At 40.1% G+C, this 13,227-nt stretch overlaps 2 protein-coding genes across 6 annotated transcripts in view; one reads left to right on the plus strand and one right to left on the minus strand.

Annotated features, from left to right (window-relative positions):
- Positions 1 to 989: 989 nt before the first annotated feature.
- Positions 990 to 10,108, plus strand: Fam8a1 (family with sequence similarity 8 member A1). The gene is made up of 5 exons (XM_027948214.3): positions 990 to 1,734; positions 2,397 to 2,517; positions 4,293 to 4,416; positions 4,927 to 5,066; positions 6,909 to 10,108. Exons 1-5 carry the CDS (start codon positions 1,047 to 1,049, stop codon positions 7,051 to 7,053), a joined length of 1,218 nt encoding a protein of 405 aa, XP_027804015.3. The 5' UTR covers positions 990 to 1,046; the 3' UTR covers positions 7,054 to 10,108.
- Positions 10,109 to 11,935: 1,827 nt separating this feature from the next.
- Nup153 (nucleoporin 153) overlaps positions 11,936 to 13,227 on the minus strand; it is a 62,086-nt gene continuing 60,794 nt past the window's right edge. For all 5 annotated transcript variants that reach the window (XM_027948122.3, XM_027948123.3, XM_071613714.1 and 2 more), the window contains one exon: positions 11,936 to 13,067. In XM_027948122.3, coding sequence (XP_027803923.3) covers positions 12,983 to 13,067 — 85 coding nt within the window. In that variant the 3' untranslated portion in view covers positions 11,936 to 12,982. The remainder of the gene's footprint in view (positions 13,068 to 13,227) is intronic.

Genomic DNA, 13,227 nt, shown 5'->3' on the forward strand with positions numbered 1-13,227 from the left:
TAAAGTATATTAAAATATAAATATGTACCCAGGCATGGTGGGGCTGAGGCAGGAGAAATGCAAGTTCAGCCTAGGCAACTTATTAAGATTCTGTCTCAAAAATAAAAAATAAAAAGGACTGTAGATGCAGCTCAGTGGTTCAATTCCAAATATATATATATATATATATATATATATATATATATATATATAGTATATAATGTGTGTGTATATATATATACAAAATATAATATATATGTATACATGTATGTATGTGTGCGTGTGTGTGTGTGTGTGTGTGTGTGTATGAAATATTAAGTCTAGCAATTCTGGTAGAATACACTCTTTTGGGGGCAGGGGGATAAGAGTTATCCCGCATGGGCCAAGGTACTGAGAGAGGGCACCAAAGTTCTGGGCCGTGGTCTTTTCCCACCAAGATAAAGGGAAAGGTACCCTGGGCTGAGGCAGTGGCTTGCGGAAACGGGAGGCGGCCCGACAGCAGGAGGAAAGCATGCTGCAGAACCGCGCTGCTCGGGCACTTAAATCAGCACAACCCTTCTTCTCTTATTTCAGTTGAAAATGTCCGCACTGAGACATTCCATCTTACATACGTCTCAGTTGAGTGTGGCTTTGGATTTATCATCTAAGGGCACAAACACGGCATTCTCGGGACAAATCGTGAACTGGCGCGGACCACACCCTCTGGGCGTCGCAGAACAGGCGGCGTCCGCCCGGGACCTCTGCGGGAAACCCTCTTGCCCTCCGCAGTCTTCCCGGGCGGACCTCGGCCCATCCCCACCGAAACGTCTAGAAACGCCTCCACTTGGATGCCATTAACATCACAAAGCGCAGCGAACCAAAGAGCAAGGCGACCACCTCGTCGCAGTCACTGAGGAGACACCGCCCCCCGCTCCTCCCGGCGGCCTCCGAGGGGCGGGGTTTCCGCTTCCGGCGGCGGATTGTTGACGCCTGCGGTGCTGCGGTGGCGACGACGCCGTTGGGGAGGGGCCACTGGGGGAGGGAAAGGCTCAGTGACAGGTACCGCGGAGGGTGCTGCTGAGGCGACGATGGCAGAGGGGCCCGAGGAAGCCCGAGGCCGCCCTCCCGGGCAGGAGGAAGGCGGAGGAGACCACGAGCCGGTCCCCGCCGCCGCCGCCGTCGCCGCCGCCGCCCCCGGCTCCCGGGACGGGCCGCAGGCCGAGCCTCAGGCCCCGGGCCGGCCTCCAACCCCGGGCCCCGCGTCCGCCGCCGCAGAGGAGCCGGAGCCGCCGCGCGAGCCCCGGAATCGGAGGGAGGCGGCCGCGGGGCCGCCGGAGCCGGCGAGCTGCGAGGCGCCCGAGGCCGCGGCGTCCCGGGAGAGGTCGGCGCGGCTGAGCGCCCGCGAGTACTCGCGGCAGGTGCACGAGTGGCTGTGGCAGTCGTACTGCGGCTACCTGACCTGGCACAGCGGCCTGGCCGCCTTCCCCGCCTACTGCGGCCCTCAGCCGCCGCCCAGCTACCCCGCGGCCGGCGCTACCTCCTCGGCCGCCGCGCCGCAGCTCGGCTACTACAACCCCTTCTACTTCCTGGGCGCCGGGGCCGCGGGGCCCGAGGCGGCGGCGGCGGCGGCAGCAGCGGGCATCGCCACCCCGGCTCCGGTTGCGGGCTTGGGGCCGCGGGTTGCTCCCGTGCCTGGGACGGTCCGGGCGACACCAGTGACAAGAGTAGGAACCGCGGTGCCTGCGCGGACGGCGAGCGACGCCGCGCGGCAGGCCGGTGAGAGGCGCGGGGTCGTGGGCCGCCCGGGGGTCGTGGGCCGCGGTGCCCAGCGCCCGAATGGGTTCCCTCACCCGGGGCCACGGCGCCCCCGCGCGCAGCGAATCCCTCGCTCGGAGACCCCTGGCCCGACGGCCGGCCTGGGCCCCCGATGGCGGGACCGCGCGTCGGGGAGGGTCGCAGACAGAGAGGAGGGATGACTTCGGGCCCAGCCTACTGACCCAAGGCCCTGTGCACCTCGGGGTGGACTACAATATGCCGCGTTCGTTAAAGCGAATCCTGTGCATGGCCGAGCACTGGTGGATGCCAGAACACGACCCCCGACAGAATTAGGTTGGGAGGTTGATATCATGTTTTTTTTGTTGTTGTTTTTGTTTTTTTTTTAATAGAAAGCAAAACTAAATGAAGGTAGCATGTGGGATATAGGGATTTACTTTATACTAGTTGTCCATTCTTAACCTTGATTTTTACTACAAGTGTTAGATTTTGTTTCCTGTATGTGATCATCTAGTTCTTCTAGTCCCTAGTGCAATGTATTGGGCACTCTAGTCATTAGCTAAGAAATCAAATTTTAAACATTAAGGTGAAAGCAAATTGTAAGCTAACTAGTCTTATATGAAGTGATTGGTTTTCCTAACTTGTTTTCTTTTTTTAATTTGCAGGCAGAGAGTATGTTATTCCATCCTTGGCCCACAGATTTATGGCAGAGATGGTGGATTTCTTTATTCTCTTCTTTATAAAAGCAACCATTGTCTTAACCATTATGCACCTCAGTGGAATAAAGTAAGTGAAGGACATTTGTAGAAAGGTTTTAGTTCTATTTTAGAGTCCCTTTGTTAAGTTCTGTTCAAGCCTGCAAGTGGCTGTGAGGGTAATAGGTGTGCCATGGTCATGATTTCTTTATAAGAGCTTTGTTAGAGTTATTGTTTTTTGTTGTTGGTGGTGGTGGTAGTTTTAAAGAAATACCTATAAAGAAGAAAAAAAAATTTAATAAACTTCTTTTAAAATTTGTGGTAATTTCACTGTTCAAAAGAAGGTAAAAGAACCTTCCAAATCTCATTTGTTCAACTATTCTCTTAGGCCAGGAACTAATTTTCCTCTTACTATCCTGTGGAGTCTCCATAGACAAAGACATGAAGAGAACTGGCAGGTGACTATTAATAATAAACTAGTGACATTTCCAGATGGGATTGCTCATACTATCAGACAAATCCCGAGTGAACTGCCAAGCGAGGCATTTACTCATAATAATCATAACAGCAGTTACCACTTGCCAAGCACTGAGGCACTGAGGCACTGAGCTTACCTCTACGGGTTATAGACTGAAATTTGGGCTTATGAGAAGTTAAACCTTGAACTTAGTCATGAAAGTTAGCTCGATGTGAACCTGAGTGTTACTGTGCTTCCTCCTTTTCCCTCCTCACAAAACCACCCAATGCCAACTCCTCTGTGTCTAGTTTCTCCTGGATAGCTTGAGCCTGGACTGTTGCCTCCTCAGTGCCAGCTGCTTTGCCTCATCATGGTTTCTCCCTACTCCAGTCACTGTCATCTCTTGCTTGGATCATAGCCAGTCTCTTGTTTTATCTCAACTGAACCTCCTGTGTAAAACCAAAGTGATCATAAATTCTGATTCTGCCCTCCCCTGCCTTAAAACCCTTTACTTGTTTCTCTTCACCAAGATAGTCTGAATTTCTTCATATGATTTAACACATGCTCTTATTTCTTAATTACTGTCACTTCTCATACTTAATATCTGAGCCATTTCAAACTGCTTATAACTTCCATCACACACTGTCTTGCTCCACGGCTTTCTCTCCTACTGTTCACTTTCCCTGGAACTTTCTTCCACCTTAGTCTGGCTAACTTCTTTTCATCCTTCAGATCCTAGCTTACTTGTCATTCACAAGGTTAAGTGTAACTGAAATGTTTCCCTGGTATTTGTGGTTCCCTATTACAGCTGGCTTCCTGCTTTGTCATTATTATTACTTATTGTTGTTTCCCTTTTTGGGTTGAATCTCCTTGAAAATAGACACATTTCAAATTATCATTGTATCCCCAGGGCTTGCACAGTATTCACTCACTCACGATGGTGCAATTTTGTAGTGCTGGGGATTGAACCCAGGCCCTTGCTCGTACTAGGGAAGTGCTTTAGCTACTGAGCTATCTCCAGCCCAGTGCATAGCACATGTGGCAGGAAAATGCTCCTCCACCCAGCCATGCCTATTTGTTGAATAAGCTAGTAAATGTTTTGTGGAACTAGATGATTGGGACCCTAAAGTTTAGCTTAGAATTTCATTTAAAATTTATGATTTAACAGCTGAACACCATGTTGTACACCTATAATCCCAGCGATTTAGGAGGCTGAGACAGGAGGATTACAAGTTTGAGCAGCCTCGGCAGTATAGACCCTATCTCAAAAATTCAAGAAAAGGACTGGGGATCTAGCTCAGTGCTAAAGTGTCCTTGGGTTCAATCCTCAGTACCACAAAAACAAAACAAAACCATAACTGTTCTTGTAACTAATTCTGAATAACCCCAAATTATTATTTTTTATGTAGGGATATCTCTAAGTTTGCTATGCATTATATAATAGAAGAAATAGATGAAGATACATCAATGGAAGATTTGCAGAAAATGATGGTTGTGGCACTTATATACAGATTATTAGTTTGTTTCTATGAGGTAAGTTACTGCAGCAAATAATTTTTTAAGAATCTGTAGATGATCAGCCTTAGTAATGGAAATTTATAATTAATCATTATTTTTCAAGTATTTTTCTGTTTTTTCCACATTTTCTTTAGTTAACTTTTTTTTCAAGGTAAAAAAACAACTTTTAGAAATTGTTTAGAAGGGAGACATTTTATAATTTCTTTGTAGTGTTTTTCAGTCTTAAAAATAAAATTCCACTCATAAAAATACTGTGACCAATAAATATACTTGTAGGTTGGTTGGTTGAGGACATTTGGGAGTATTTTTCCTTGGCAACAACTTACTAAAAAATATAATGGGTCATAGAGAAATATTAAATATATTGTAGTGTTGCACATATTAAGAGACCACAGAAATAAATGGCTATCCTTTGAGTATTCTTTTAAGTTGAAAATTTTAAAACATGAAGTAATAGGAAACTTATCTTTAAAACTGGTATAGTTGAACCAATAAATTATTTTTTAATTTTCCTTCTTTCCTTAGATAATTTGCATTTGGGGAGCAGGTGGAGCTACCCCCGGGAAGTTCCTGCTAGGGCTTCGAGTTGTGACATGTGATACATCAGTGCTTATTGCTCCAAGTCGAGTTTTAGTGATTCCTTCCTCAAATGTTAGCATTACAACGTAAGTCCTTTTCTTAGCTTCATCTACTATATATTTGGGAAAGTGTATATTTTAGGTATATTTTTGCACTGCATAATGTTTTGGTCAAGGATAGACCACATACATCACAGTGGTCTCATAAGATTATATTGACTAATGTCTTTGTGTGGGAATCTTAGTTTTGTATAGCACATTTAAGATTTTTATATAGTGAACAAAATCACCTAATGATACATTTCTCAATGTGTCCCTTCTTATGTGACACAGGACTGTATTGAATATGGCATAAGTTATAATGCTTGTTATAATATTTTTAGAATATTAAATTTAGATTTTTCTCACTCTTTTCTTTATGACATATACTGCAATTATTAAAGGGTTTATGAACTTTTTTTGATTGTTTCCTCTTCAGTATACATATTCAAGATCATTTTTATAAATCACAATAATAAGATGATTTAGGTGTTGATGCTGTACCAATCCTCAGGGCCCAGCTTTATAATTCCCTAGGTCTGGGATATTTGGTCAGTTACTACTCTGTCTTGAGCCACCATTATATCTCCTCTTGAATAGGCTAAGAGTTTGATGATATGCACAATACATGCACATATCCTGTTGCTCTCAAATGCCAGAGCTTGTAATACCTCCAGTCCCCTAGTAGTTGGCGTCTAGCTTCCAGGGAGGGCACCTAGTGGTAATGTGAGTGGTAAAGGTGAGTGGGTAGTAATCAGTTGAGCCAAATAAAATCTAGCTGTAATTATTGCCAGAATGAGTGACACCTGGATTGTTATAAAAGAAAGTGGGTAAGAGTCAAAAATGGCTAATACTTATCAAACAGTTATACCAGGCACTGTAAAGTGACATGTGCATTAACTAATTTAATCCCTAGAGCCTTGTAAGATGGATATTTTTTGCAGATGTGCGACACAACCAGAAATTAAAAGATGGATTTGGAAACAACTAATCTGCATTCAGTCTACTCCTTTAGCCGTTGCTTTTTTTTTTTTTTTCTTTTGGTAACAATACAGTGCACAAAGGGCAGAGATCTAATATTAGTAGGATAATTCTTCATTCTGATGTTTGTTGTTGCACTTTTTACGGCTTTCCTACAAAAGGAGAGAGGGGATGAAAGACTAGACAACAATTTTAAAATGCTCGCACTTCATATAAGATAGAGAATGTGACATTAAGCATTCAGTTTAGAAGGAAAGTTTAGAAGGAAACACGTGGTAATAAAAGGGACTATGGGCCCAGCGTGGTGACACACACCTTGATCCCTGTGACTTGGGAGGCTAAGGCAGGAGGATCTAAGTTCAAAGCCAGCTTCAGCAACTTGGTAAGACAATGTCTCAAAAAATAATAAGGGCTAGGGATGTAGCTCATTGGTTAAGCACCCCTGGGTTCAGTCTCTGGTACCAAAACCAAAAAAGATGCGACTATGGAAAAGGTAAGCCAGGAACAGTATTCTTCCAGAAAAAATACTAAAATATACTGTAAACCCTTAGTTCATATTCTGAGATTTTTATTTTTTTTTTAGTTGTTGATGGACCTTTATTTTATTCATTTATTTATATGTGGTGCTGAGAATCAAACCTAGTGCCCCACACATGCTAGGCAAGCAAACGCTCTGCCACTGAGCCATAGTCCAGCCCATCTGAGATGTTTTTCTTATGAAAGTTCTAAGTCTTTTGTTGATGAACTCTTTGGAAAGAGCCCAGTAGTTTGGTCATGATATATTTACTTGAAAATAATACATCAAAGGTAAAAATTCTCTTAATTTCAAGTACAACTTGAACTTGGGTAGGATACCACTCATCTGTATGTAGTCATCTATATCTTGATATTTTTGCTTTAATTTTTTAGGTCCACCATACGAGCTCTGATCAAGAATTTTTCTATTGCCTCTTTTTTCCCTGCTTTCATCACACTGCTGTTTTTTCAGCATAATCGAACAGCCTACGACATTGTAGCAGGAACCATTGTGGTAAAAAGAAATGGGGTCAGATGATGTCCCAGAAAACCCTGAATTCCACTCTTTGGAATAATGACAAGACTAAATTATGTGTCAAGGCCATCAGTATCCCTGGGTAAAATTGATTTAGAAATTAAAGCAGTCACTTCAGTGTGATACAGGTGACTGTTTGGAAAGTATTGATTTTACTTGAATGCCAAAGAACTTTTCCAGAAGAAAAACATAGTAAATTCAAGTGTTAAAAAATTTTTAGATCAACAAGGCCAGTGGTTTCATAATCAACAACGGACAATATATACTTTCTTTAGATCTAAGGCATTAGAATTTGTTAAAAGCATTTTCAGCTTTGAAATCTCCAAATGAAACTTTAAAATTTTTATTTTGGTTTATCCCAAAATGATGGAAGAAGTCCAGTTGTGTTTTGTAAACACCTACTTAGTTTATCTTTTAGTTAACACTTCTTGGGGAAATGGTTCTTTGTTTGGGTGTGGGAAGGGAGGGAGTGAGAACACAAATTGGCTCTTCACTCACCTCCCTTGCCAGCAGGTGTTGAGTCAGCTGCAGTGTTTTTGAAAGGGGCAAGTGAGGCAGGCCTAGCAGTTCCTTGCCTGAAGTTTCCAGTCTGTGCTGTAGTTCACTGCAGTAAAGGTGTAACTCTGCAACTATTCTTAATGCTTAAACATGTGTTTAGGGGCAAATTTTTCATAATGATGAAAAAGTATTAAGTCGTATTGCTATATTATCACTGATTTTTTTAAATGAGAAAAGGTAAGTTAGTGATTGTTTATAAGGGCAGGGGGTGTAAATTTTCACTGTAAATTTAAAACATACAGTTCATGTGCAAGTATTTTCAGTGCCCTCCAAAACTCACTACGACTATGTGGGGAAAACTTCTATCAAAATGTTGCATATTTACTATAAAATTTGTGTGCAGCATGAAGAAAGTGTTAATGCTTTTCAGTGTTGAGTGTAACATATTTATATACTTCATACTCACATAGTAGTAGTTCTTTTCCTCTTCTTATATAGTTCCATGACTGTTGAGACATCAAAGAGTTAAATAAATCACCTTAGTTATTTCATGAGTAACTCTAAATGCCAGTAGCCTGTGAAATGCTAGCAATTTTCCCATCCTGAACTTCTCTCTCCAAAGCAAGGGAGACATGATCTCCAGACATCATTTCAGCTGCTTTCAGCTCATTTTGGGCCTGCTTGGGATGGAGTTGTAGGGGAAATGTGAAGCAAAATAATACTTTTGTGTATTGCCATTTTACTTTACTCTGCTGAAGCAAAGTCATGGGGTTTTGTTCATGTTTGTGTGTGCTTTTGTTGTGTGTTCCAGTTAGCTGTGTTGAGAGAGATACCCGAACTATTTATAATTTTTTGATTCTTAGTCATTTTCTCCAACTCTAACACTATTTTCCAAAAAACACTAAACTGTACTGTACAGTTTAAAATTAGACTGCTTAAGGGATCAGTCTAGGCTTTGTTCTTGGTATTAACTTTAAAGTAGATTTTTCTTTTGATATTTAAAACTGTGAAAGTAACATTTAAGTGTAGAAACTTTGACAGTGTCCTTAGTAATACGTGTTTATTGTAAAACTTAACAATAAGATTTATTAGTTAAGTGTGTACAAGTACTAAATAGATGATTATGATTCACTTGTAACCTCTGTGAAGGTTGTTTTATGGCTCTTCACAGGAAAAAGAAAACAAAAAATCTTTTATTTGTATTGAAAATTGGGAAATGTTATACAAATTTAAAATAGTATAGACACTACTGTTGTCACTGATTGGAGAATTCAAGTTTAAATGTCCTTCAGTCGTAACTGTGGAATATATCTTTGACTTGGAATTTCTACTGAAATAAGTTGTCATCAAGGCTTTTTATTTATACAAAAAAAAAAATAGTTCAGTTTAATTAGCTATGGTTAGAGAAGTATAATTTGCTGTAAGTGTGGACTCAAGTTATACTATGTATTCCCATAGGATACACATTAAGTCTTACTTTGCCTTTACAACAAAACCAAAGTCTGTTTCTATTTATGAATTCAGTGCTTAGAGGAAGTACTTTTTCATTCCCAGAGTTGAAAAATGTGACAAAACAATGGGGAAAAAAGAGAACATGGCCCAGTGCCCATTTTCCCTTGTGGCTATGAGGTGGACTCTCCCTTTCAGGAAACCTTTCTATTTGGTATATTTCACTTATATAAGTGATATTGGCTCTTTTCTGTGTCAAAATCTAATTCTCAAGTTGAAACTCTAGCCTAAAAAGGCCAAAAAAAAAAGATTCTTAGTACAAACATTATTTGTCACTTTAAAAGTATCCTGGAATGGCTAGTCTGGCAGGCTGACCACTGTTCATGTTGGGAGGCAGAAGCTGGGCCCTGGGTACACAGTGCCGAGTAGTAGCCTTGCTTTACAAAGACCACTCTATAAAAAAAGAAAGCAAGCCTGCACGTTTGGATGGAAAGTCTTTACTTGCCAGTATTATGAGAAAGTATGGGCCAACTCCGTTAGCACTGGTTCAGTAGTTCTACCTTAATGTTCACCTTCCATCACTCAACGTGTTTAGGATTGGGGGAAAAAAGACATTCTATTTGAGGGCCACTTGTCTAATGTTTTAATGTCTTAAAATGCTAGCAAAATTTAACTCCTACATTAAAAGGATTTGTTCTTGTCAGTGATTTGAGTGTTTTTGCTTACACATAAAAATTTATACTTGGGAATATAAAGGGATTTTTGAGGGGGGTGTAGTATTGAATGTTTTCATTCTACATTTAGCCCTATTAAAAGAGGCTATTGTTTCTTCAAAGAATGTGCCCAAATAAAAGTATTCCTAAAATCTGGCAAGTACCATGTTTAAATTCTTGCCATCTCCCCCCACCCAGTACGAAAGGCCAAAGTCTTCACAATGTTTGCTTGCATGAATGATGTTCCTCATTTCAAACAGTATGTGCACATTAGAGTAGGAATTGACCTGCAGTTTCTGATGTCCGACCAATAAATAAAATCCATCATTCTATTTTTTAATAATTTGTATGCCACCAGTTTGTATTATTTTTCTCAATAAATACTTGTGTCACCAGTGCATCTGTGTTTTGTCTGTTTATTTGAGGTTTGCTAGGGAGACCTTGCTTCCAAGTACCACTTTCCAGGGGCTACTCCAGTGAACTGGGTCATTTTTAGAAATGGGTCTATGAAAACATTATCTCCTCAAGGGATATTTCTTTCTTTCCCACACCAGTTACAATCAATCCAGTCCTTAAAGAGTCATTAGCTACCACAGCCATCATATAAGACTATGAGACAGCTGGGCAACTTAAACTCAGTTTTGGTCTTACAAACCCCTCCCAATCTAACCTACACAGACAAGCTAAGGGAACAGATAAAGTATCCACGGGAAAGGCAAAAATATATTCTGGTTTGAACCTGTAGACAATGTGCTGTTAAAAACTTAGCTACTAAGGGCTGGGGTTGTGGCTCAGAGGTGGAACACTAGGTACATGAATAAAAATAGAGGTATTGTGTCCACCTACAACAACAAAGCCACTAATTGCACATTTTAGAACTACATTGTCCTTTGAGCAAAGTTTGTAAAGCTGCTCCATATTATAAGATAAAGTCTCTTGACTGACTTGGTTAGGGTTAGGGAGCAGTGGTGTGTGGACATAACACCCCCATTTCCTCAATGCTACATCAAATTAGTATCCATTAAACACACAAGCTAACCTTTAAAATTTTTCACTGAATTTCAAATTTTAAACAGGCCCCCAAAAGGACATGCCATCAGAATAGACGGAAACATTCTTCCCAGGCTAAACTATTAACAGCCTGGTAACAAATTGTTAAAATGAACAATTTATTTCAGTAAAGAGGGTCACAAGTTTGAGGCCAACCAGGGCAACTTACCAAGACCCGTCTCAAAGAGGGCTAAAGATACAGCTTAGTGGCAAAGCATTAGGTTTGATCCCTGGTACTGAGGAATAAAGATTGGAAATAGTCCCAAGTTCAAATACAGTTCTATAGACACTCAGTTGGGAAGCTGAAAGATCCCATTTATGGGATCTTCAGTATGGATTATTGGTAACTTGTTTAAAAAAGGAACACTAAACATTTCTAGCATATTTTTTGAGAAAAGTAGAAAGCCTGACATGCCTAATTACCTGGGATGGGTAATGGCAAAGAACCAACCTACAAGAGCATTAGGTATTAACTTCCTAGCAGTCACAGACTTCCAGTTACCTCTTCTAGCATTGACTATCACCATTTGACCTCTAAAGAGGTCAAGTATCAAATATGTATTATTAATTATAAATGGATGATGGTTGAAGATATCTTAGGTAAGACAAACATCGTTTTATGGAAAACAGAAGTGCTTCTAAACATTATAAAATTTCAGAATTTCAACTCCAACCACCTCAAATTAAAAGCCAAGCACATATTAACTGCATTCAAATTGCAGTCTAAAAATACCAAATGCTATTCTAAGAGTTCATTGGGCCACAGGAAAAAAAAGTGATCAGTAAAATAATAATTTAGTAATTTAAAAAATTACAGAAAAGGACCACTAAAGTTTTTGAAAATTGCTTTAGATACATATCCCTCTATGTATCTAAATGATACTATGAATAAACACTGTCCAATCACCTATCAAGGAAGATATAATACAAACAAATGGTTGTGTGTGTTTATTTTCAACTTTAAAATATGAAGATCTATGTGCAAATAGGCAAGACCCCCAGCACCAGACAGGCAGGGTGCCTCTTTCATGCTGTCAACTCAGACCCTTTCCTCTCTACATTAAATATACTCTCTGGGATTTCTAACTGACCACTGCTGACTTTTTCTTTAATTAAAGTTCCTTTCCATGGCTACTGTGTACCTTCATTATGAGTTAAAATTCTTTAACAAAAAGTGCTTCATAAATTTTTATTGATGGCATTTATCCCATGGTTTAACATGTTAATTATACTGTAATAAACATGGCTTTAATATTAAACTTTTCCTTATTATCCAAAGTCACCACAGTCCATTTCAGTAAATATAAAAATATATGCTTAATACTTTGTACAATACTGGTTTTTGGTCCAAACAAAACTGGATCAGAAAAGCCAATAAATTCAACTTTAAGTATCCCCAATTTTTTTTTTAAAGATTTCTAAATGGATTTAGGCAACTTTGAATAATGGGATTTACATAATAAAATCTGAGACAAGACTAAACAAAAAAAAAAGTCTAACACAAAATTAAAATTTCAAGTTCACAGATTTATGTTATGCCAAAAAAGTACAGAAACAAAATTATATTTACAGAAGTTTCATAATAAAATAATGAAAAAGGCAAGACAGGTGATAGAAGAATGAAAATGTAGAAATAGCATATAATTATTAAATGGACAATGAACTAGATCTAATAAGTCCTTGGCATGGACCGTTCTTTAATCAGGCTTTCTCTATCAGAAAATCTTAGTGCACAACACACCCAACTCACTCACTTCACACGTACACCAGCACAAACTCGGCATAGAGATCATTCATTTCAACGTCCTCTAATCTATACAGAATTCCTCAGATATAATTACAAGTTCAATGCGTTCCACAAACGCTTATCAGCGCACATAGCGGTGCAGACGAAGAGGGTCTATACAAAGCCATTCACCGTGCAGGCTCTATTCCTGGGGACAGCCAGACTATGCCAAAATCAGTGAATAATGTGCTGAATCATAAAATATTTTTGCTGAAGAATCAGTCACCAGTCTATTATTTTTTTTAAAAAGGGGGGTGGAGATTGATAGAGGTGGGAGTGGAGCTTCTGTAAAGAAAAAGAGGAGGAAAATTCCAAAATTAAAGAAGTCCTTAGGCAGATGTGACTTCAGACGAGCCCAGTCTGGAGTACAATCCAGTATCTGAAAGAAGGGCACCAGCTGTAGTTAAAACTGTTGTGTGCAACACCACTGTGACCTTTATTTCTTGCGCCTAACAGCAGTCTTTATTTTGCGAGCAGGAACTGAAGTTCCAGAAGAGGAGAACATATTTTTCCCATTTGACCTGTGGGGGAAAAAAACTTCATAATGTGACATGATGCTCAATAAAAAAATATTAGAATCATAATAACTTTTTACATGACCAGAAACAGGGAAAAGAGAGCAGGAAAGACACTGTGAAGCAAATACATTTTCCACTTTATCTGACACACACTACTACTACA

This window comes from Marmota flaviventris, chromosome 6, assembly GCF_047511675.1.
Source record: "Marmota flaviventris isolate mMarFla1 chromosome 6, mMarFla1.hap1, whole genome shotgun sequence".
NCBI classification, from domain to species: domain Eukaryota; kingdom Metazoa; phylum Chordata; class Mammalia; order Rodentia; family Sciuridae; genus Marmota; species Marmota flaviventris.